This window comes from Chiloscyllium plagiosum, chromosome 12 (assembly GCF_004010195.1).
Source record: "Chiloscyllium plagiosum isolate BGI_BamShark_2017 chromosome 12, ASM401019v2, whole genome shotgun sequence".
NCBI lineage: Eukaryota > Metazoa > Chordata > Chondrichthyes > Orectolobiformes > Hemiscylliidae > Chiloscyllium > Chiloscyllium plagiosum.
The window spans coordinates 19,015,713-19,037,603 of record NC_057721.1 but is presented as its reverse complement, the minus strand read 5'-3'; the positions used below and the strand labels follow the sequence as shown (position 1 = coordinate 19,037,603).

At 40.9% G+C, this 21,891-nt stretch overlaps 1 protein-coding gene across 2 annotated transcripts in view; it reads right to left on the bottom strand.

The window, feature by feature from the left end:
* Nucleotides 1-21,891, bottom strand: part of cnksr2a (connector enhancer of kinase suppressor of Ras 2a) — a 489,515-nt gene that overhangs the window by 83,745 nt on the left and 383,879 nt on the right. For both annotated transcript variants that reach the window (XM_043700616.1, XM_043700617.1), the window contains 5 exons: nucleotides 19,640-19,685; nucleotides 19,077-19,154; nucleotides 15,775-15,947; nucleotides 12,684-12,757; nucleotides 7,715-7,786 (listed from right to left, as the gene is read on the bottom strand). In XM_043700616.1, the coding sequence (XP_043556551.1) occupies nucleotides 7,715-7,786; nucleotides 12,684-12,757; nucleotides 15,775-15,947; nucleotides 19,077-19,154; nucleotides 19,640-19,685 (443 nt within the window). The remainder of the gene's footprint in view (nucleotides 1-7,714; nucleotides 7,787-12,683; nucleotides 12,758-15,774; nucleotides 15,948-19,076; nucleotides 19,155-19,639; nucleotides 19,686-21,891) is intronic.

Genomic DNA, 21,891 nt, shown 5'->3' with positions numbered 1-21,891 from the left:
GGGGCTAAGATAAAAGGTAGGGAGGAGGGACTTGGGGGAGGGGGCTAAGATAAAAGGTAGGGAGGAGGGAGCAAGTCAACCTTGGGATGGTTGCAAGAGAACAGGACGATCATAGGGTTGGGCAATGAATAATTGGATAGGGAATTGGGGGGAGAGGTGAAAGCAGAACAGTCTCAATGGGCCAAATGGCCTAAATCTTTTCCTATATGTTATGGACATATGAAAGGAGGTGTCACAATTATAACTCAATGCCTCAAATCAAAAAGTCAAATTAAAAGGCACTTGTTTGGTCATTAAACTTTAACAGCATTGGATGTGGCTTCAGATATTTCGCCCTTCCTTAATGTCAAGGTTCACACAGCAAGAAAATTCTGGATTAGTGGTGCTGGAAAAGCACAGCAGTTCAGGCAGCATCCGAGGAGCAGTAAAATCGACGTTTCGGGCATACAGGAATACAGGAATACAGGAAGAAAGAATATATCAGTGACACACTCAAGTGTTGCTCTGCCAGCACAATTAGATCTCAACATGAGTCGAAGTTTCAACTAAAGAGAAGAAACCTGCAGAGAAAGTATTGATATGGAGAAACAATAGTATAGACTTTCCTGAGATCGGAGGATATTCTATTTACACCTAATGTAATTGACCAGACACCACATATTCTGAACTTTTCCAGTTATACTGCAGCCAGACTTACTTGTTTATATAAGACATCAAATACATAGAGCATCAGCAAATCTTCCAGAACTCTGTGCTTACAATTACTGAATAAAACCAATGAAGAATGAAAAGATTGTATTTATCTTCCTGTGTACAACTGAAAAAATACTTTTAAAATGTTCATGCAGATGGATTAATTATCCAAGTAGTAAACTAGTTTTCTGTTGCAAAATAATAATAAAGCAAAATAATAAAAACCCCAATAACAAAGCAAAATAACTTAAAGACATACTGCTCCCAGAATAGTCTCACAGCCTTGAGACAGATTAAATGATCTTGTCACATTATTTCATTTCCAATGAAATACTTAACTGTTGTCCTCAAAGTGATTATTCCTAACTAGGTACTATAATAATTGCCTTTCTTTTATACTGAATCTCTAGTAGGTAATTAGTTTGATAAAGGTTTCAGACAAGAATGAAATACTTGCCTCGTCACAGCCAGTGTATTCATTATATCACCTACATATCTTTGAAATGCACAATTTCACATTCTCCCAAAATCATGTACACTGTGTTATTAGCATAAAGATTTCACACACTCTGAACAAATGCATTCATTATTGCACTGAGTTCTTCCATTAGACTGCCTCTTATTGGCAATGTTCCAAGTTGCTCTCACACAATCACAGCATTGTTCCAGTGTAGACGAGGAGAAAGTGAGGTCTGCAGATGCTGGAGATCAAAGTTGAAACTTTATTGCTGGAACAGCACAGCAGGTCAGGCAGCATCCAGGGAACAGGAGATTCGACGTTTCGGGCACAGGCCCTTCTTCAGGAAGCCAGTGTAGACGAGGCCATTCGGCCCATGAGACCTATACTGGCTCTTCAAACGAACACCATTAATGATGCTTTTAAAGTGCTCTGATTACTTATTTGAAGAAGGAAGCCAAGATTTAGAAATTAGTATCAGTGCTAACTCAAAAGATAATAGGCAGAATTTTCCCAGACATTTGCAAGTGATTTCTGGGAATGTGGTCGGGAGTAAGGTGATGGGGAGGGTTGGGAGGGTAAGGGCAGGAGGTGTATGGGCTGCAAGACTTCCGAAAACTGACATTGGCTTGGGATCATGATGTGTACCCATTATCGTCGGGCTTTCCACCGGGTAGCACTGAAGGCAAGTAAGAAACTGCCCTTACATGTATTGGAAAGGAATTTAAGAGTACTTTAGGTAGTCAAGAGTTAGCTATTAGATTAGATTAGATTCTCTACAGTGTGAAAACAGGCCCTTCAGCCCAACAAGTCCACACCGACCCTCCGAAGAGTAACCCACCCAGACCCATTCACCTACTCCCTACTAATGCACCTATCACAATTTAGCATGACCTGCTCAAGTCTTGAATCCTGGACTTCTTGGCTATAAAACCTGTTTGTGTCCTGTCAGCTGAATACACAACAGCAGGAGCTTCCTCAGTGAAACTGACATGCTGGGAAGATTTTGATCAGTTGCACTGTCGAGCTCCAGTCTCTCCTGGCCATGGTGGACTGCTGTACAAATTGCTTCTTCTCTCATTTCTTCACTCTTGGAAGTCACTTCACCTGCATAACACTTCACTCATTTCACACTTGCCTGCTGCTGCTATTCAATTGGGCAAAGCATCATGGGTAGGGCAGTTATACTATCCATTTCTGCTGAGGAGCAGAGGCAATGGCAAGAGTCAACTGATAGTTCCAGCCACTGGAGCTGCAACATCAGCAGCAGCTGCTGCCCGCTCAGACCACCTAGCTCTCCAAGATACAGAGTGGATCAATATTGAGATCAAGCTGGAAGGAGGGAGAGCATCTAACACAAGGTCCACACCAGAGCTTCAGTTCTCTTGGCTTTTCTGAGAGTTAGCTCCACAGGATCAGATGGCAGTCCTTTGCTGACATTTGCTCCATCCGTAGAGAAGATCCACCTTCCCAGTGGAGCGGCTGGATACTCACTGCTGTTGGTCAATAAGCTGCATTTCACTGGAGAGTCAAATATCCTCCCCCTCATCCTTCCACCCAGCCCCAACCTGGTTGTCTGCCTCTCACCAAGTTGTGTGTGCTCTTCTTTGCAAGGAGAGGAAGCAGAGGGATATGGGTGGTCATAGTTATTTCTGTGGAAAGGAGGAATGGACAAGGGGAATCACAAGGAAATCTCTCTTCTGATTGGAGTCACATCTAAGTACAGAGGAAGATGGTATACTTGTTTGTCTATTTGCCTAGTCCTGGGGCGTCACTGTAGGATTTCGTCAGGGTGTGGTTTGGGCACCGATAGCTTCAGTTACTTCATCAATGACCTTCCCTCCCTCATAAGGTCAGAAGTGGGGACATTCACTAGTGATCTCTCAATGTTCAACACCATTCATGACATCTTCCCAGATGCTGAAGCAGTTGTGCCCATATGCAAGAAGACCTGGACAATATACAGGCTTGGGCTGAAAAGTGATAAATAGCATTCACAACATGCATGTACTAGGCAATGACCATCTCCAACAAGATGGAATCAAACTATCACCTCCTGAGGTTCAATGGCATTTCCATTGCTGTGGTTCTGGCACCTCGTGATGTCACTGTCTCCAGGTTGGAGGGACCACTCTCTTTCTTCTGACTTCCCCACCTACCTCCTTCAATACCTGCTTGGTTGGAGAGGATGCTGAAAATGTGTTGCTAGAAAAGCGCAGCAGGTCAGGCAGCATCCAAGGAACAGGAGAATTGATGTTTCGGGCATAAGCCCTTCTTCAGGAATCAGGATTCCTGAAGAAGGGCTTATGCCCAAAACGTCGATTCTCCTGTTCCTTGGATGCTGCCTGACCTGCTGCGCTTTTCAAGCAACACATTTTCAGCTCTGATCTCCAGCATCTGCAGCCCTCACTTTCTCCTGGTTGGAGAGGATGTCCTCTTCTTCCTGTCCCTGGGAAAGATCGCTTCATTGTAGCCCTTCAGATTCCATTGGCCTGCAGTAAGAGCGAAATGCCTGGACAGCAGACTTTGCAGGACTCCCCCCAACAATTCAAGAGCCAGCGAGCATTCCTTACACAGGCCCTGGGCTGCCATGATTAGAAATTCTTCCTCTGACAGAACAGGCTGGTGATCCCTATCAGGCTATGACTGCGAGGGACCTATAGCTAGGATTTCAAAGCATTTATTCTGGCACATAACAATTGCTGGGAACACGAAGTTAGAAATATTCTGCCAAGTGGGACAAAAACAAAACTTTTGTTGTGACAGATATGCATAATGAAATGATATTTAAAGCTCAGGTTCAAAAAGGCAGATCAGAGCCTGTGTGAAATGAATTTAAATGGGGCAAACTCCTTTTAAAGAAGTATTAGTTAAGATCTTGATACCTTTACTTAAGTCTGAATTATATACTATTTAGGTTATAGCAAGGGGTCTTGTAGCACAATGGCAGCGTCCCCTGCTTCTGGATCAGGACTCCAGGGTTCAAGTCAGAACAGGTCTGAACAAGTTGATTAGAAAATATCCATAGGTTAGAGCAGGTGCTTTTATCTGATACTGCGATATTGACGTTACCAGTTTCAGACCAATTTAACCTTGCAACAGGATTTGATTAGCATCATCACCTTAAAATGAATTCAGATATAGGAGGCCTGAATATCTGTCAGTGCTTAGCTGTTCTGGGAATAGAATTACTTTGCAATGCAATGATGTAGACTCATGAATTCCACATACTCAATCTCATCTATAAAGACATGCCTGAAGATTGGACAAATCAGGTAAACTGCACCCAAAAGAAGATATTCCATTAAAAGAAACAAGGAATTGTTGAAAACATAATTCGATCCATTCTTTGGCATTTAGCACAAGTAGTCTTACACCTGAAGGACAATATTATGTAAATATTCCATGTTATGCAAATTATCTTTATAATCTGTATTATGTCATTTAGTATTTTTTCTGCTTTTTTATTGATGTGCAAATATTTGTTATAAGGATTGATCATGGTATTTGTACGAAATGGACTATATGTGCTCTTGACTGTTATATAAGAAAAGGTTTTGAAAGGGTTAATTTTGGAGACTGCATACAGCACCCAATCTGATGATGTGGGGAGAAGTTGGAACAGTGTGGGATCTTGTGGGATTTTATTTTAGATTAGATTGCCTACAGTGTGGAAACAGGTCTTTTGGCCCAACAAGTCCACACCGACCCTCCGAAGAGTAACCCACCTTGACCCATTCCCCTACCCGATATTTACTCCTGACTAATGCACCTAACACTATGGGCAATTTAGCATGGCCAATTTACCTGACCCGCACAACTTTGGATTGTGGGAGGAACACAGAGCACCTGGAGGAAACCCATACAGACACGGGGAGAATGCACAAACGCCACCCAGACAGTCGCCCGAGGTGTGAATTGAACCAGGATCCCTGGCGCTGTGAGGCAGCAGTGCTAACCACTATGTCTAAAAGTCTCCTCAGAATCTTACTAACAGTGCCTAGTGTAACTTCAACTTCATTACAATACGCAATAAATTATATCAGACAAGACCCTCTTCATATTAAGACTTAATAATGATTGATCCTCTACTGCTATAAAACAATTAAGCCCTTTGAGTCAGTCAAAAGAAACAGGATGGGTGACAGCTTCCTTCTAATGACAAATACCACGTTGCTTACTTTTCCAAATGAACAAGACAAATATAGGCCCTGAAATTCCTGGACTGCACCAACACAGAGATCACATTCAAGTTTTTGCTGGTTTATCTGCTGATATTGTAGTTAAGAACGAATGCTGAGATTTCCTAGAAGCTAATTTATTTGGAACTTAAACACTATCATAAAACAAGCACAAATGCAGAGTATCCAGTTGTCACCCAATGAGTATAAAACTGGCAATGTCCATTAGGAAGATGAAACCAGATGTTTCTTTCTTCTGAATCGTTGTTGGAGCTCAGGGAGCTATGTTTTAAATGCTTCAAGTAGACCGAGACTGCTAAGTACTTTCGCTAAGTATTGTATGGGTTTCAGTAAGAATACAACATATTTTTCGGATATCTCAGTCACACCAATATCAGGTGACTTTGTGATGTGTTGCATGGCAACATTTTGAAGATAGATCAAAGGAACAGGTTTTTGGTGTAAATCCAAGTGTGAACTATTCTTGAGGGATTGGGTGGTGCTATCCAAATCAGTGGCATAGAATTTTGAATGTTGGAGAGAATTTATGGACAAAATGTTTCTGTGTAGAACCTGAGTACATATGTTATGCTGACATCTCTTTGAGTAAAGCACCGGACCATGAAACTCCTACACTGTAGCTGCATTGAACTCTTCCAGGAATGCCATGTCACAGTGCACATCCTATGGGTTGCAACTTCCCATAGAGGCAGTAATCAGGAAGTCAGATCTGAAATGAGAGTCAGTTGTTTTGCATTATGCATTTACACACATGTCTTGCAAACTTCATTATATGTATATGGGAGAAGTGCAACAAACGATAAATCAGCATAAGCACTTATTTTATGATTTGGAAATATTGGCAGAAAAACTTAATAGACCCTGAAAACGGGCACAGGAATCATGATGAGCCCTTGCTCAAGAGTAACGCATCTATTCCTTCTGATACAGGATTGACTCAAACGAGTTACAAAGAAAACAGAAGAACAATGGGCTCTCCTTCACCCGACAGACTGGAATACAAGCATGATTGAAAGGCATGAGAATGACAGAGTTTCAAACAAATCTACGAAACTAAGAATCGTGAAGCCGACTGTTCTTGTAACAATGTCATTGCTACAGGTAACTTCCATTGCAATGCTACAATGTTCAATTATTCCCTCTTCATGAACAATTCAGAGGCTGATCTGTATAATCGTCTTTTAAGTTTTATCTTTTCAAACTCACCATTTTTTTCTAACCTGTCTCTATGTGTATTGCATATGATAATTCATTGGGGCAATGTTCGAGTATTAATAAGAATGAAGAAATTGATAAATCCATTCTTTCTCGATTTAAGATGGCCTGGTAAAATTGCCTCATTTTAATACATTATTTCATTTTGGTGAAAGTATCCGAAAGGAAAAGGATCCTTTATAAATTTTTCTTATTGCAACTAACTGGGGGATGGAGAGAATGAATAAAGAAGGGGAGTCAGTTCATTCCTCCTCACCAGGGAGCTTAATAGTTAGGGATAGATGGTCTGAAACCATAATGAACTGAGGAAACTCACCCAGTTGTAACAAAGGCATTGCCTTGGCTGATCAGAGTTAATTTGTCAACATATCAGTAGCCTTTTCTCTTATAAATAGTTCAGATTATCTAAACTTTGGTATTCGTGTATTTGTCCTGGTGGGTGCTAAACAAAATGTTTTGGCAAAATGTATCTCTTCTCAGGAATAAGTGTATGTCAATACGTTGGCGATGGTAGTTTCATAAAATTCTGACCTGTAAATATGGTCAACCAAATTGCAGAAACGAGCATGAAAGCTTATGGTTAATGTGAGGATATTCTGCTCCCATTGATTGGGGCTCTACGCAATTGACAAACTGTCCTTCATGTGAGCAGATTATTGCAAATGGGTCATGATCAAGTTTTGTACTATTTCTGCTTGGCACGGTGGCTTAGTGGTTAGCACTGCTGCATCACAGTACCAGGGACCCAGGTTCGAGCCCAGCCTTGGGCGACTGTCTGTATGGAGTTTGCACATTCTCCCCATGTCTGCATGGGCTTCCTCTGGATACTGGTATCCTCCCACAGTGAAGATGTTAGGATGTTTTGACATGGAAAATGTAAGGTTATAGGGCTGCAGAGGTGGGTCTGGCTGGGATGCTCTTTGGTGGGTTGGTGTGGACGTGATCGGTCAAATGGCCTGCTTCCACATTGCAGGGATTCTTTGATTCAAATCCTGCATTGTAGAAGATTAAAGTGACGAATTGGAATTTGCTGAGAACATAATGGTTAGTTCTGTAAACACTTGTAACAGCTGTAAACACAAGTTCTTGTAATTACCCCAATTAATCTTTGCACCTACTTATTTATTTTATTGTATTTCACACATACCTGTTCATATCATCCATATTATCTGCTGCAAAGTAGAAGCTTTTAATCTTAGGATGACATGCTTTGAATGCACTGTTAAAAAGAGAGATGCACACAATGAAAATCACAAACTCGCAGAGATTATCTCTACATGAAAATATTTCAATACTCTCAGTTTGAAAGGTCTCATTAAAAGTCGATATTCAATGATTTTTCAAACATTTCTGTTTGTTCTCAAGGGTTTAAGGGGGTGGGGGTAGAATTGCTCTGTATTCCCCTTTGTCATCCATTGACCATAATGGAATGTGGGCAGGAATGGGACAGTCCTAGCCCTCACAGTCAAAAAGCCTCGTGGCTCTGTCTAGTCGACACATTAAGACTGATCCACAGGTTATCAGATCTACAGGAACAAAGGAAATCTGTTGGAGGAAGAGGAGTATCCTTACTGATTAAAGAAAGGAAGGAAGACAAGTGTTTATATGGCACTTTTCACAACCATCAAAGTGCTTTATAGCTAAAGAACTACTTTTTAAAGTTAGTCACTGTTACAATATAGGAAATGCAGCAGCCAATTTGTGATGACTAAAGTAACGTAATGGATGTGGTTTATTTGGTTTTCCAGTCGGGATTTGATAAACTGCCTAACAGTTGGCAAATAGTTTAAGAGGAATCTCATAGATTTCAAGGAAAATTATTGACCCAGTGAAAAGATTGTTTATGGAGCAGGGAACAAAGATTAGAGATAATAAATTGGTAATCTAAATAGCAGTGCTGACATACCTCAGATGTCGGCGCTCTATCTTAGATGGTTATTGTGTTTTATGACTTAGGTGATGAGACAAAGTGTCACTTTAAGTTTGTAATTGAGGCAAAGATAGGCAGCATTGCAAACTTTGTGAATGAAAGTATAAATATTGATGGATTTAGCAAAAGGCCAAAAACTGTGACAAATATATTGGGATGTAACTAAGTTTGAGATCATCTCTTTTGGCCATAAAAAGCATTGTGAATTTAAAATATGAGACTAATAGATTTTTGTTAACAAAATGTTTTAATGGATATTGGCAAAAGCAGAATACATAGACTCCTGATTAAATTTGGTCTCATTAAGTGGTAGACGAGGCTAGAATAGCTAAATAGTTTACTCTAGTTCCTATGCTCACTTGCATAAACCATTTTAAAAATTGTTATAATGCCATTATCACATTATACATATAAAGAACATGTTAGGGTGTGTTAGGAACCAATTAAACATCAAGGAGATCAGATGATAAAAACAAAATATAAAATACTGATTTTGTTTCACCTGAGCCTCTCATTTCCATACGGTGGAAATACACTCCAACTCATTTTAGTTCATGTCCTGTGGGACTTTCAAGAACTGCCATGGATAGTTGGCATGCTGCTGCGTCAAATCATGGAAAACTATCAATGCACAATACTCATGCAAACTATGTGCTTCATAAAACTTCCCTGAAGTGCAATGCCTGGTCCCTTCACCACTAAAAATGGGTGCACATCAGCAACCGCAACCCAAAAACATGTGACCAATCAATCTGTTTTTGCTGGTGCTGGATTAAGGAGAAACATTAGCCAGGATATTGGAGAACTTCCTGCTTGTCTTCAAGTCTGCTGTGGAATCATTGCTATGCAACCGAATGGTAACATATGACATAACCTTGGTTTAATGTCTCATTTCAAGTACAGCACCTTTGAACTGCAGCAATCATTTGCGATGCTATGGAACAGTCAACCAATATTAGAGCGGTTTTATTTTGGGATAGGTGTCCACACAACAAGAACTGCCAGCTTTCTGTAGCAGGACCTTGTTCTTTTTAAATCAAGTCTTTCAGGCAGCCAGCCTGACATAGTAGTTCTGTCACATTTTCCTGAATAGTTCGCTTGATTCAGTGAAACCTGCACATTGGGAGCCACTGGCCCACTACAAAACAGGTTGTATGAACAAGTTCTGAAGGTTGGGTCCATGACCTCCTAGCTCAAAACATAAGTCTGAGCAAAGCTGACAAACTAACCTGATCAAGGTTTCTGACAGCATCAAACAAAACACAAACATTAGCTGAAGCCTGAGTATTTTAAAGACTACCATGTCAATTTATTCTGGTCTTTTACTTCAAATGATATTAAAATCTAAGTTTAGTGCATTACCAACTAGATGTTATGCCCTGGATATTCTGATTAACTGCAGTTAGACGCGTGTTGCTAATGCCGCATGTGACAATCACCATTTTGCACGTCACATCCAGCCGGGATTTCCAACTCCATTCAAAATAATGATGCTTCAGTAATCCAGGTGGTGAAGAGGAACAGGACTGGGAATATATCCCCTCTTTATGAGACCAACCATTTTACTCTGGCAAGCTTCTAAAAGCTCGCAAGTATTTGACTGGGGTTAGTGGGGGAATGTGCGGGTGAATGAGTGAATGCATGGTGTGGGGGCAATGAGTGAGTTAGCCAGTGGTTGGATAGGATTGGGTAATGCGTGGGTTGGGGGTGGATCACCAGGTTAGGGGGACAGGAGGTTTGGTTCGGTAGGGATCTGATTATTTCGGTCAGGCGAAATGGGATTAGTCAGGTTGAGAGAATGGAATTAAGTCGGGGGAGGAATGGATAATTAAATCAGGGTGGGTGGGGAGTCAGGTTGGGGAGTGTGAGTATTCAGATGGGGTTGTCCAGTCAGTTGGGTCGTGACAGGGTGTGTGTGTGTGTGTTGGGTAAACTGCGCCTATTTCATCAGAGTCTCCAACACTGAGACAAATGTGAGATATTTGCAGAGAAGCACAGGCAAGATATGTCTGCCTCTAGGAAGTTTAAACTTCTTGGAAAGTTACAGTGCATATGCACATGTCAGAACTACCTAGAGATCCTGATGAGCAAGAGCAATTTAAGTACAATTTATCACCGTTCCTAATACTGAAGGATCTGGCCTTATATTGCCTTAAAAGGAGGCTGCAGCACGACAACGTACTTTCAAATGTCAGACTTATTTTCACAATATCTATTTGGAACTTTGGATGGTTTAAAATCAAGCATTACATATTTATGGCTTATTAAATTGGACTGTGTTCATGCAGAGCTCCACAATTTTGCAGTGTGATCATATTTGCTGAGAAAATCAGCATTTATTTGTGTTCATCAAACATGGATCAAACATTTACCTCACATCAGATACTCTGGACAGCACTAATTTGATAGCTGCTCTAAGAACAGAGACTAATAAACTGTGGTTTGCATTCACAAACTCTCACTTTCAGGATCTGGTAGTTCAGTATTTGAGATAACCAAAGTATTTTTGTATTTGCTTATTGAAAAACAAGGCAGAATGCAATTTTTCTTTTGTGTCAATGGAAATTACATAGCAGCATTTTTACATTAGGGAAATATTTTTCAATTATGTTTAGGCTTGTAAATTCATTTAGGATAATCTTAGATTTCTTTGCTTGTTTGCACATGTGGCTTGTCGGTCGTAGGGATTTCAAAACTAGGGGACAAATTTTAATGTGAGAGGAGAGAGATTTAAAAAAGACATGAGGGTATTTTCAAACAAAGGGTGGTTCATGTGTGGAATGATCTTTCTGAAGAAGTGGTGGATGGGGGCACAGTTACAATGCTGAAAAGACAATCTGATATATTCATGAACAGGAAAGGTTTAGAGGGATATGGGCCAGCAGCAGGCAGGTGGGACTAGTTTAGTTTGGGATTATGTTGGACCAAAGGGTCTGTTTCTGTGCTGTATGTCTAAGATTCTGTCATAGAAGAAAATAAAAAATGACATGTACTGAAAATTTCTGACCCCATTATCGGAACAATGGATCATGGAGAGAGAGGGGAGACAATGATGGAGGGAGGGAGCAGAGGCAGGAACCTGGAGGGAAATCTTAACAAGAGAACGTCGTAATTTATTTTTGAAGCTAAATTATTAATCAATTAATCATTTGTGGAACTCGAAGCATGTACAGAGGAACCTTGATTATCCAAACAAGATGGGCGGGCACTATTTCATTCGGATAACTGATTATTTGGTTAATTGATCCAATGCCTCTACTCTGGGGCTCGGAGTTTTCTGAAGTTTCCTTTTTCCTCACTCTGCCAGCCTTGCTGCCTCTCTCTCTGTCTCAGGGTCTGTTTCTGAGCAGACACACACTTGTGTGTAAGGGACCTGTGCAGCATTGCTGGAGCCTCCCCTCGCACACGCCTGATGCACCCTCCCCCCTCACCACACACACACACACGCACACACACACACACACTAACAATCAGTTCAATGGATTGACACAGTTAGCACTTGCTAAGTCCGCTCCCCGTTCAGGAGACTAGACAACAGTGCCCACCTCTGGGGCAGCCAGACTGGCCACCAACAGCAAGACTGCTGTTGCTTTTGTGGGATGAGTCTCAAAATAGCGCGCGCACACAGAGTAACACACACACAGTCACACACATATTTTTACTGCAACGTTTTGACAGGTTCCACCTTTGCCCTGTACAGAACAATGTTGAAGAAATTATCTGGAGAAGGGGGGGTTTAGGGTACATGCCTGTGTAGAACTCCATGGAAAGTGAGGGGGGAGAGAAAGAGAGAGAGAGAGAGAGACAGAGTAGGTGGTCAGTAATTTGGAGACAGTACCTGGGCTCCCATTGATGTCCAGGACTGTTCTCAGCAGCCATTCAGTAAGCCAAATTCATTTTTAATCATTGTAAACAAAAGATGCAATCAGAGTTGGAAACACCTCTTTGATGTAACGTTTGTATTGGGACGTTGAGATCTTCTTCAGATAATCCGAAATTTGGATAATTGATATTCAGATAATCGAGGTTCCTCTGTATACAGTTGTTAATATTGTAGCATAAGATGAACATCAGACATCCAATGAACATTAGTTTCTTGTGATCAGGAAATCATATTGAATTAATTTCCTTTCGATAAAGTCAGGGATGAGTGATATCATCTGATCATCGCTGCCATAATACTTACTACTTTTTCCGACATTCACTTGCTCGATCAATTTTGAACTCAGAAAGGCAGATAAATCCTTCAGCCTTCTCATCCTGAGAAGAAAACCAAAACAAAAGACTTGCTAAATATTTTTTGTTGTTGAGCTTTTCATTTTTGAATCAATTGCTCAAACATTTGGTTTATTAAACATCTTGATTTGCAAAGTTTTTTTAAAAAAATGCTGCTTTTCTCTCGAGTCCAAAGCAATGCGCTATGTTTGAATATGTGGAATGAATTTCAGGGAAAATATACCAACTTGAAGTTCAAAGTTAAGCACTCTCAACAGCTTTAATACATTAATGCATTTAGCCACTCAGCCCCTTGAGCTGCCTTGCCATTTCAAAGGTTATGGCTACTCCGATTACTCCACATTTCTGCTTGCTTCTGATAACCTTTTATCTCTTTTCTCAGTAAGAATCTATCGACCAATGCCTTAAAAATATTCCAAGACTGGGCATCAACCAACTTTTGAGGGAGGGAGTTCACAGCCTTCTATGAGAGACAGAGAGAAAAAAAAAACACCGCTGTCACAAATAGGTGACCTTTAATTCTCGATTCTCCCATAAGAGGCAATAGTCTTTCTGTATTCAATCTGTCAAGACCTTTCATGATCCTATCAATTAAGCTGCCTCTCATTTGTCTAAATTCCAGCAGATATAAGCCTAGCTTCACAAGACTATCCTCCCACACCCCGATTCCAGGTATTAGTTCAGAAAACATTCTCTGAACTGCCTCCAATACATTTATATCCTTCCTTAAACGAGACAATATTGTAAACAGTACTTCAGATGTGGTTTCACTAATGCTTTGTATAACTGAAACATGATCTTCCCTTATACATGATGTATTGTTATGTATTCAAGTCACCTTGCAATAAATAACACAATTCTATTCGCTTCTTAATTATTTGCTATATCTGCAGGCTTACTCTTTGCAATTCATGCACTAGAATACCAAGATCCCTTTGCATCATAGAGCTTAGCAATTACTCATTATTAGATAATATGCCTCTTTCTGTTCTTTCTGCTAAGACAGACGATTCCATATGCTTGCACAGAGTACTCCATTTGCCTGATCTTTGCACCCCCTCACTTAACCTATCTTTTGTGGTCTCCTTATGCCTTCTTCATAACTAACATTCCTACCCATCTTGGTGTCTTCAGTAATTTTAGAAACCATGCCTTCGGTCCCATCATTCAATTATTTATATAAATGCTCCTAGGAAATTATTTCCTCAGTTTGCTAATTTTAGCAGAATAACTGATCCTGAGTAAAACTTACTTCTTTTTAGTCAAATGGTAAAAAAAATTGCCAATCTTAACATCGATATCTAATAGCCTACTGCATACATCCAACACATCCTGTCTCCAATTGCTAGCATTTAGAGTTTTTCTAATTAAGTTCCAGATTTTGCAACATTTAATCCCAGCTAAATTTGTCACAGATGATAACCATATCAAATGTATTCATGTTTTGCCATAATGAGAGAAATGAGGTTAAAAAAAACATGAGTGTTGCCCCTATTAGTTCTGCTCACAGTTCATGCAGTGTGTGGCAGAGTTATGAAGACAGCAGAGAAGTACAGAGGATGCATAGCTGATATGGAGAGGGAGTATGCAGTGGGCATGTGGATCTCAAGATGCAATAGTGGTCTCCGGGTTTATGAGGGGGCGTAAAATTTAAGGAGGGTGGATTAGGGTGAGGGGTGGATTAGGGTGAGGGATAGGATGCTTAACACTCATGTACAGATGTGCACCAGCATCTGAGTCTAAACTGTCTGACTCACAATCTCCCAAATCTGTTCCCACCTTGGGCCTCAGGATATAGTGACTCTAGGCTATCCTGCTCCAACATTGCGGGGGGACACTGCTGGGTTGGAAGTGGGACTGCGACCTCAGGAAATGATTAACTCACAATTCCCATCTTGAGGATCTTAGCTTTCATATTATTCATTAGGTTGCATTGGTATTTATGCACTTTTAAGGATTCAAAGTGCAACAATTTAAATTTAAATGTAATTTTTGTTGAAATGAAGATTATTAAAAATCTTATTATGTGGTAGATTACTTAAAACACACAAAAACTCTCACTACTATTTGTTATATGGTTTAGCTGTAGCAACCTATCCAACCAATCGCAGTAACATTGGCAAGATAGGTTGTATGGGAAGTGCACTGGAGATGCTAAAATATCAGTCCATCATTACTTTTAGATTTATAAAATTTGTTTTAGAGAATATTACAAATACTCAGAATTACCAAAAGCAAGCAAATGCAAGTTTGTTTTGCAAGCACAAGTTTCATTACAAAATAAATATAATTCATATGGTTCCTCCCAACTGATTACTTTTAAAGAATGCAATTCACTGCTTGTCTTCATTTCACATGGTTTCTTCTCGCTCATGTATTTCCTTCTCTATATTCGTTCTCTGTAAGATGCATGTACCTGACTGTGATAGAGTGATCAGCTCAAAAGTACTTGTCAAAGTTATTCTATGATTTGGCAATACATTAGGTTACGAATGCATTGGAAAGGTTCAAGCCCTGCTTTCACTTTCTTCTACTCCTCCTTTTAGCAAAGGCTTTGTACTCCTACACACCACCTCTCCTGCTGATTCAGTCACGATCTTATCCATGTGGGAAACTCATGCCAAGCTTTGACATTCAGTTCAGTAAACTATTTTATTGCCCGGCAATTTAGAAAAAGAGAGCATTTGAAGAAAATCAGCAAAAGACCTCAAATCAATTAAACATTAACTTCATCTCTCTTTTAAAAAATTGTCTGCAGTTGTGTAAACGTAGCTGTACATGTGGACTAATATTCTCTCTTGATGCAAAATCCACCCATAAATACCTAGCTTCCTTAACAGTTTACATCACTCAGAAGTTTAGTGTTTTGTTCAATTCTCAAAGTATTTTACTTGTAAAATATTTTGGGGCTGAGGCCATGATGTATAAAAATAAGCTTTTTCCCATTAAAACAAACCTCATTTACTCCTGTTTAAAGAGGCCCAATCTCATAAATATGACACACATATATTCATAGAAAGCAGGTTCAAATTAGATCTTACTTCTTCATTCATGTACCAGTACAGAGAAACATCCTTCAGTACAACCCAATACTTCTTCCATTTTTGTGAAAAGTAGCTCTTGGCATCCTTTTTCTTCCATAACCAGCCTTCACAGTCTCCACGACCAAGGTCCTTACAAGAAATTCTTCTCCTGCTCATTGCTGTCACAGCACCTAAAATCAGCACAGACAAGAGAAGGTAAAGCACTCAAATTCCCAGCTATTTGCAAGTCTTCTAAAATTAATGTTTTCTCCAGTGTGTCTTTTTTTGTTCTTTTTTTTAGTAGTCTTTGATGATTCATATAAACATAATTTATCACTGCACCACAAGTGTAATACTTCCCCTCTGTAAGGGTCTGCCCGATGATAGCATTCCCCACTGAGTCAGTTGCCTGGGAGTCCAGAGATCAGAGATACAAGCTAGGCTGAACCCAGCCAGTACTGAAGAACTGCTGAACTTGTTGTGGTGCCACCTTTCAGATAAGACTTTCAGACTTAATTTCCTTCTCAGGCAGAGACAAATTATCTCCTGGCAATTTTTCAAGAAGTTGAAGGGAGTTCTCATGGTGCTGTGGCCAACATTTATCTTAAACATGAGCAAACATAGGGTTACATTGTTTGCAATTTCTTTTCAATTGTGCAAAGGGCAATTTATCTATGTGTTGGGTTTTTACATTTTTTGTTCTGTTAAAACTTGAAAGAGTGAACTTGCGTAGGACCAGTGTGGAAACCTTCAGATTGTTACATGAGTTTAAAAGGAACTGGTTGTGAAGCCATGCTACATGCAACTTAACTCTTGGGTATTCTACATGACAAGTATGACTCGATGTCAGAAGCACTTCAGTGACTGCGGAACGCTTTGGACTTTCCTGAGTCCATAAAAATGCAAGTTCACTCCTTTGTTTCTTTGAATGTGATGCTGGTCTTCAAGGTTCCTTCCCATTTGGGGAGGGGGCTGGGGAAGGCAGAAAAGTTGTATGTCCTTTCTGTGAAAGTACACGTCTGTCTAACCAGTAATGATGGTTTTCATAAAATAAGTAAACTGACATTAGTGTTTGGATATTTAGAATAAAGCACAAAACTCACAATGGGCTATTACTCCACACACCAATGCATACACAAACTCACTTTCAGGATATTATAAGGTAAGCATCTTATTCATAGACAACCAGCAGAATTAATTTCAACTGTAAAATAATACATTGTTGCAATTTTTTTAAAGGCTGAAGTATTGCATGGGATGTGAGCATCGCTGGCTTGGCCAGACTTTCTTGCTTGACCCTAAATGACCCTGAGAAGGTGTTGGGGCGCTGCTTGCTTGCAGCCCTTGAGGCATAGTAACACCCACAATACGGTTAGGAAGTGAGCTCCAGGATTTTGATCCAGTGACAAGAAAGGAATGGCAATTTCAGGCTCAACTTTATAGCTCCTCACTGGTTGTGTTTCTGGTGGAGAGGGGACATTAATTATTTCAGGCACTCAGCTCACCCTCTTCCTGACCACCCTTAGGACTATTGTGATCCTTAACTGTGTAGGTAATTAGCATTTGAGGGCCTCAATCCACCTGCATGGTCTTAAAATGTTGGACAATGGCAGGTACGCCAGGATGCCAATCTAGACCATAGGAAGATTCAGGTCTACAGGTAACTACAGCATGAAGGAACATTTCAGCATCCCATCAGCTAAGACAGTCCAGGCTTTGGAGTTAGCTTTGGTGATGGAGTGTATACATGGTCAGAAACTCAGTTGAGAGTGAAACACACACACACCAAGGCAGACTCAGATTTAATGGATTGTCAGGGACAGGGATGGAAATGGTTGTCAGGGAACAGATTTTGTGTCTGGGGCCAAAGACAATGGCTTTGTTTTCCCAATATTTAACTGGAGGCAATGTCTACTCATCCAGTATTCAATACCAGGCAAGCAGAGTGACCATTGATAGATAGTAGAGAGCTCAGGAGAGGTGGTGGTGGTGCTGTGGATTTGTGTGTCACCACACATGTAGAAGCTGAGTCAACTGGAAGGGGGCTGAGGATAGATCCTTGGGAAACACCAGAGCTCCCATAATGGGAATGGAAAGAGACATCAGTATAAGTGATTCTCTCAGAATGGACTGAGGCAAGAGCATCTCCCTGCAGCTATATGAAGCTGGGGTGGGATTGTAGTTGGGCTGGAGGGGATGGGGGTGGTGTAATAAAATTGGGCACCACGTCAGAAGTAATATTCTTGGTGCACTGCCACCTGCTGTCGATGCAATTTTAGCAGGGACAAGGATGGTGTTGGATGGTCGCCCACCTAATTAATGATTGCTTAAATTTCTCTTCCCCCTTGCTGTAAGGATTTTACTTGTGGCAGGAATGATCCATGCTGAGATACCATGCCACCCAGTAAAAGTTGGCAGACTGATGGCTGGACCTTCTTCATGGGCTCCTTTTGCCAATCCCTCGGGGAAACTGTACTTGCCCGTTCCCCATCCATCCTGTACCTCGCTAACCTTTTGCCCTGGCTTGCCAGCCTGCTCTGATGGACACCTTACTTTGAAATCTATTGGCTCCACCTCAGCTTGCTTTGCTTTTGATGCTGGCTGCAGAACTGGCAGTAACCTCTGGCTCCCAGTGGCGCTGCTGCGACCAGGTGGCTGCTGGTCGCTTGACTGACTGGCGACGCTTGACAGTCTCCTCGATAGGGCAGTGGGTCTTTCCTCAATCAACGGCATTGGCTGTGGGGTAGGCCAGCCAAATGGGGAATACCCACGTTCCTCCACTCCAGCCTGCCCCAATTCCCGAGGGTACAATTCAGCTTGATGGCTGGGAGTTCCCAAATCTGGGGCAGGAGCATGACTATGACCTCTGCTCTGGCTCCTGATCTCACTTGGCGTGTTCCAAACGTGCTCGACAGGTTTTGTTTAAAACGCCAGGCCAATTAATGGCAGGGAGCAGGCTCCCAATCACTGGAGTGTTAATGGAACACCCTCCAGCCCTCAGAAATCAGAAATCCTCACTGGTTAGATGAGAACTGGGAGCGAGGGGGGACGCAGGGACAAGGCCGTGGCTGCTTGGTCCTGATCCTGGAGGGGCCAATCCCTTCAATGGGTAAGGCTGGGAGCTGCAGCCATACCATTTTGAGAACAGGCTGGGTGGCCACTCTGAGATTTCATTGGGCCTCCCTGCCCTGAGCCCACCATGTCTGCCTGGACTGCGCATGTTGCCAACTGGAGATTCCAGTTAGCAAGGGAAGTAGGGGGGTTGCTTCACAGGCCTCACAATTACCAATGGTCAATCTTAATCATCTATCAGCCCCTACCTTGTGGGCGGCCAGTCTGACCCCGATCTGCCCTCCGGACTCTTCCAGACCCATTTAAAAATCCCGGCCCATATCTGTCTGCACATAATTTGAAAATTTTAACAAGCAACTTCTGCAGCACATTAAAATGCCAGCAATTTTAATTTCATACTGTAGATGCAAACCCTTTTCACCAGCACATGCATTCATTCATGTTCGACCATTAAATAAATATAATATTAACAGAGTTTCCTTTTGCAATACTCTCAGCACTTCTATCTATTGCACGCATTAAATAAACAGAAACCATTGAAATAACCACAATTTCTAGGCTGTCTCACAATGGAAACCTTCAGTATGGCCAAGACAGACTTCAAGAGGCTTACCACAGATTGTGAAGTTACATTTTGTCAAACTTCAAAGTTTGGTACAATAGGATTAAAATTACAATTTATATAAACATATAATCTGAATCAAATAGATTTCAACACTGCTTAAACCATTTCGTAGAACATTTAACTGAAATTTCACTTCAAATAGAAAGCAACAGGCAGAAGGAAATTCATAAAATCAATCCGATGTACCTTTGTTTCTTTTTTTGGATTTCTGCCCCAAGGACTGCTGGAACGTCTGGAATCAAAGTAAAAGAAGACCATGTATGAAAATATAAATTGAGGATCTTACAGTTTATGTTCCACCGGATTTCACAAAGCTGTTGCCTGTATTGGAGTTTTACCTCGTCACAGATATGCGTTTCTTGTGTTGTAGAATAGAAGTAGGCACACAGTTTGCTAATTGATACAGACCACCACCATTCAGGAATATTCTAGAAATATAAACCAAGATTGTTCTAATTTAAGGAACAATGGTATTCTACATTTAACAGGCTATGCTTCTCTCATAGAATTACTTCTCGAAACCAACAAGGAAATGAAAAAAAAACATTTTGAGTTGTACTTCTACTGAATGTGTCTGCAATGGTGGAAAAAAAGGCCACACGGCCTAACCACAAAGCTACATCAGGCTCTTTATGTGAGGTCAGTCTAATAAACACCACAGGTATTCTACACACAATTGGCCACGTATTCTGATACCTGTAGGCATGAAGAACACAAAACCCTGCTTTTGTATGCTGCATACTTAATCCAGTCACAAGTAATAAGAATTGTTGAACGCGATTCCAAGATGAGGGATACTGCGAGTTTTCTTTGGAAAGCTTGCATTTACTGTTGGTCAGAGGCACAGCAATATAACTCAGGGCTGCTATGGCCCATGAGAAATTCAGACTTGTGCCCTCCTCAGCTCATGTGGGGATGCTCTTGATGACCTTTGAACTGCTAGCTCACAACAGCTGTTGATTTTCGCCTTCCAGAATTTGAAACTAACTGTTATGATGGCAGATCAGACGGACAGAAAAAGACAAGGCGGTGGAGTTGCATTACTGGTTAAAGGGATATGAATACAATATGGAGAAACAATGTTCGCTTAGACGATGTAGAATCTGTGTGGGTAGAACTGAGAAATACCAAGGCGCCAAAAACATTAGTGGGTGTGGTATTAGACCACCAAAGTGGGGATGTTGGGAATAGAATTAAACAGGAAATCAGAGGTCCATGCAGTAAGGAATATTTGGAATTAACTTTAATCTGCGTATCGATTGGGCGAATCAAATTCATCACAGTACCAGAGAGGAGGGATTCCGACAGTGCATACAGGATGGTGCTCTGGACCAATTTATTTGAGGATACAATGAGAGAACAGGCGATCTTAGGCTCGGTATAATGCAATGAGAAAGGAATAATTGGTAACGCAGCTGTGAGAGATTCCTTGGGGGATGAGAGACCACAACTTGACACAATTCTTCATCAAGGTGGAGAGTGAGGTAGTTGACTAGGAGACTAAGCTCTGGAATCTTAAGAAGGGAAACTACAATGGCATGAGGTATGAGTTGGCTATGATGGATTGGGAAATGTTACTGAAAGGATTGACGGTGGATAGGCAACGGCAAACATTCAAAGAGCGAATGGGTCAACTACAAGACTGGTTTATCCCTGCCTGGCACAAATGTGCAAAGAGAACAGCGGTCAAACCACAGCTTACAGGGAAGTTAGAGATAGTATTAGATGTAAAATGGGGGCAAAAAACTGGCAAGAAGAAAAAAACAAAAGACTTGAGGATTATGAACAGTTTAGAAGGGATTGATTAAGAAGGAGAAAATAGAAATGAGAGTAAACTTGTGGGGAACATAAGAACTGACTGCATAGGTTTGTACAGATATGCAAGTAGAAAAAGACTGCTGAAAACTAATGTAGGTCCCTTTCTTCCAGGCAGAATTGGGTGAATTTATAATGGGTAATAAAGAAATGGCTGACAAACTAAATTCAAACTTCACTCCTGTCTTCAAAAAGGACACAAATAGCATACCAGAAATGAGAAGGAACATAGGCTTTAGTGAGAAGAAACAACTGAAGCAAACCTATGTTAATAGAGATAAAGTGTTGGAGAAATTGATGGGATTGAAGGCAGAAATTTCCCTAGGCTCTGATAGTCTATATCCCAGAGTACTTAAGAAAGTAACCCTAGAAATAGTGGATGTATTGGTGTTCCTCTTTCAAGATCCTTTAGACTCTGAAACAGTTCCTGCAGATTACAGGGTAGCTAATGGAACCTCACTATGTAAAAAGGGAGTAGAGAGAAAACAGGGGATTATACACCGTCTGACAACGGTAGTGAGGAAGATGCTAGAGCCTATTATCAATGATTTTAATGCAGAGTACTTAGAAAACAGTGGGCAAATCAAACACAGATGGCATGGGTTTACAAAAGGGATATCGTG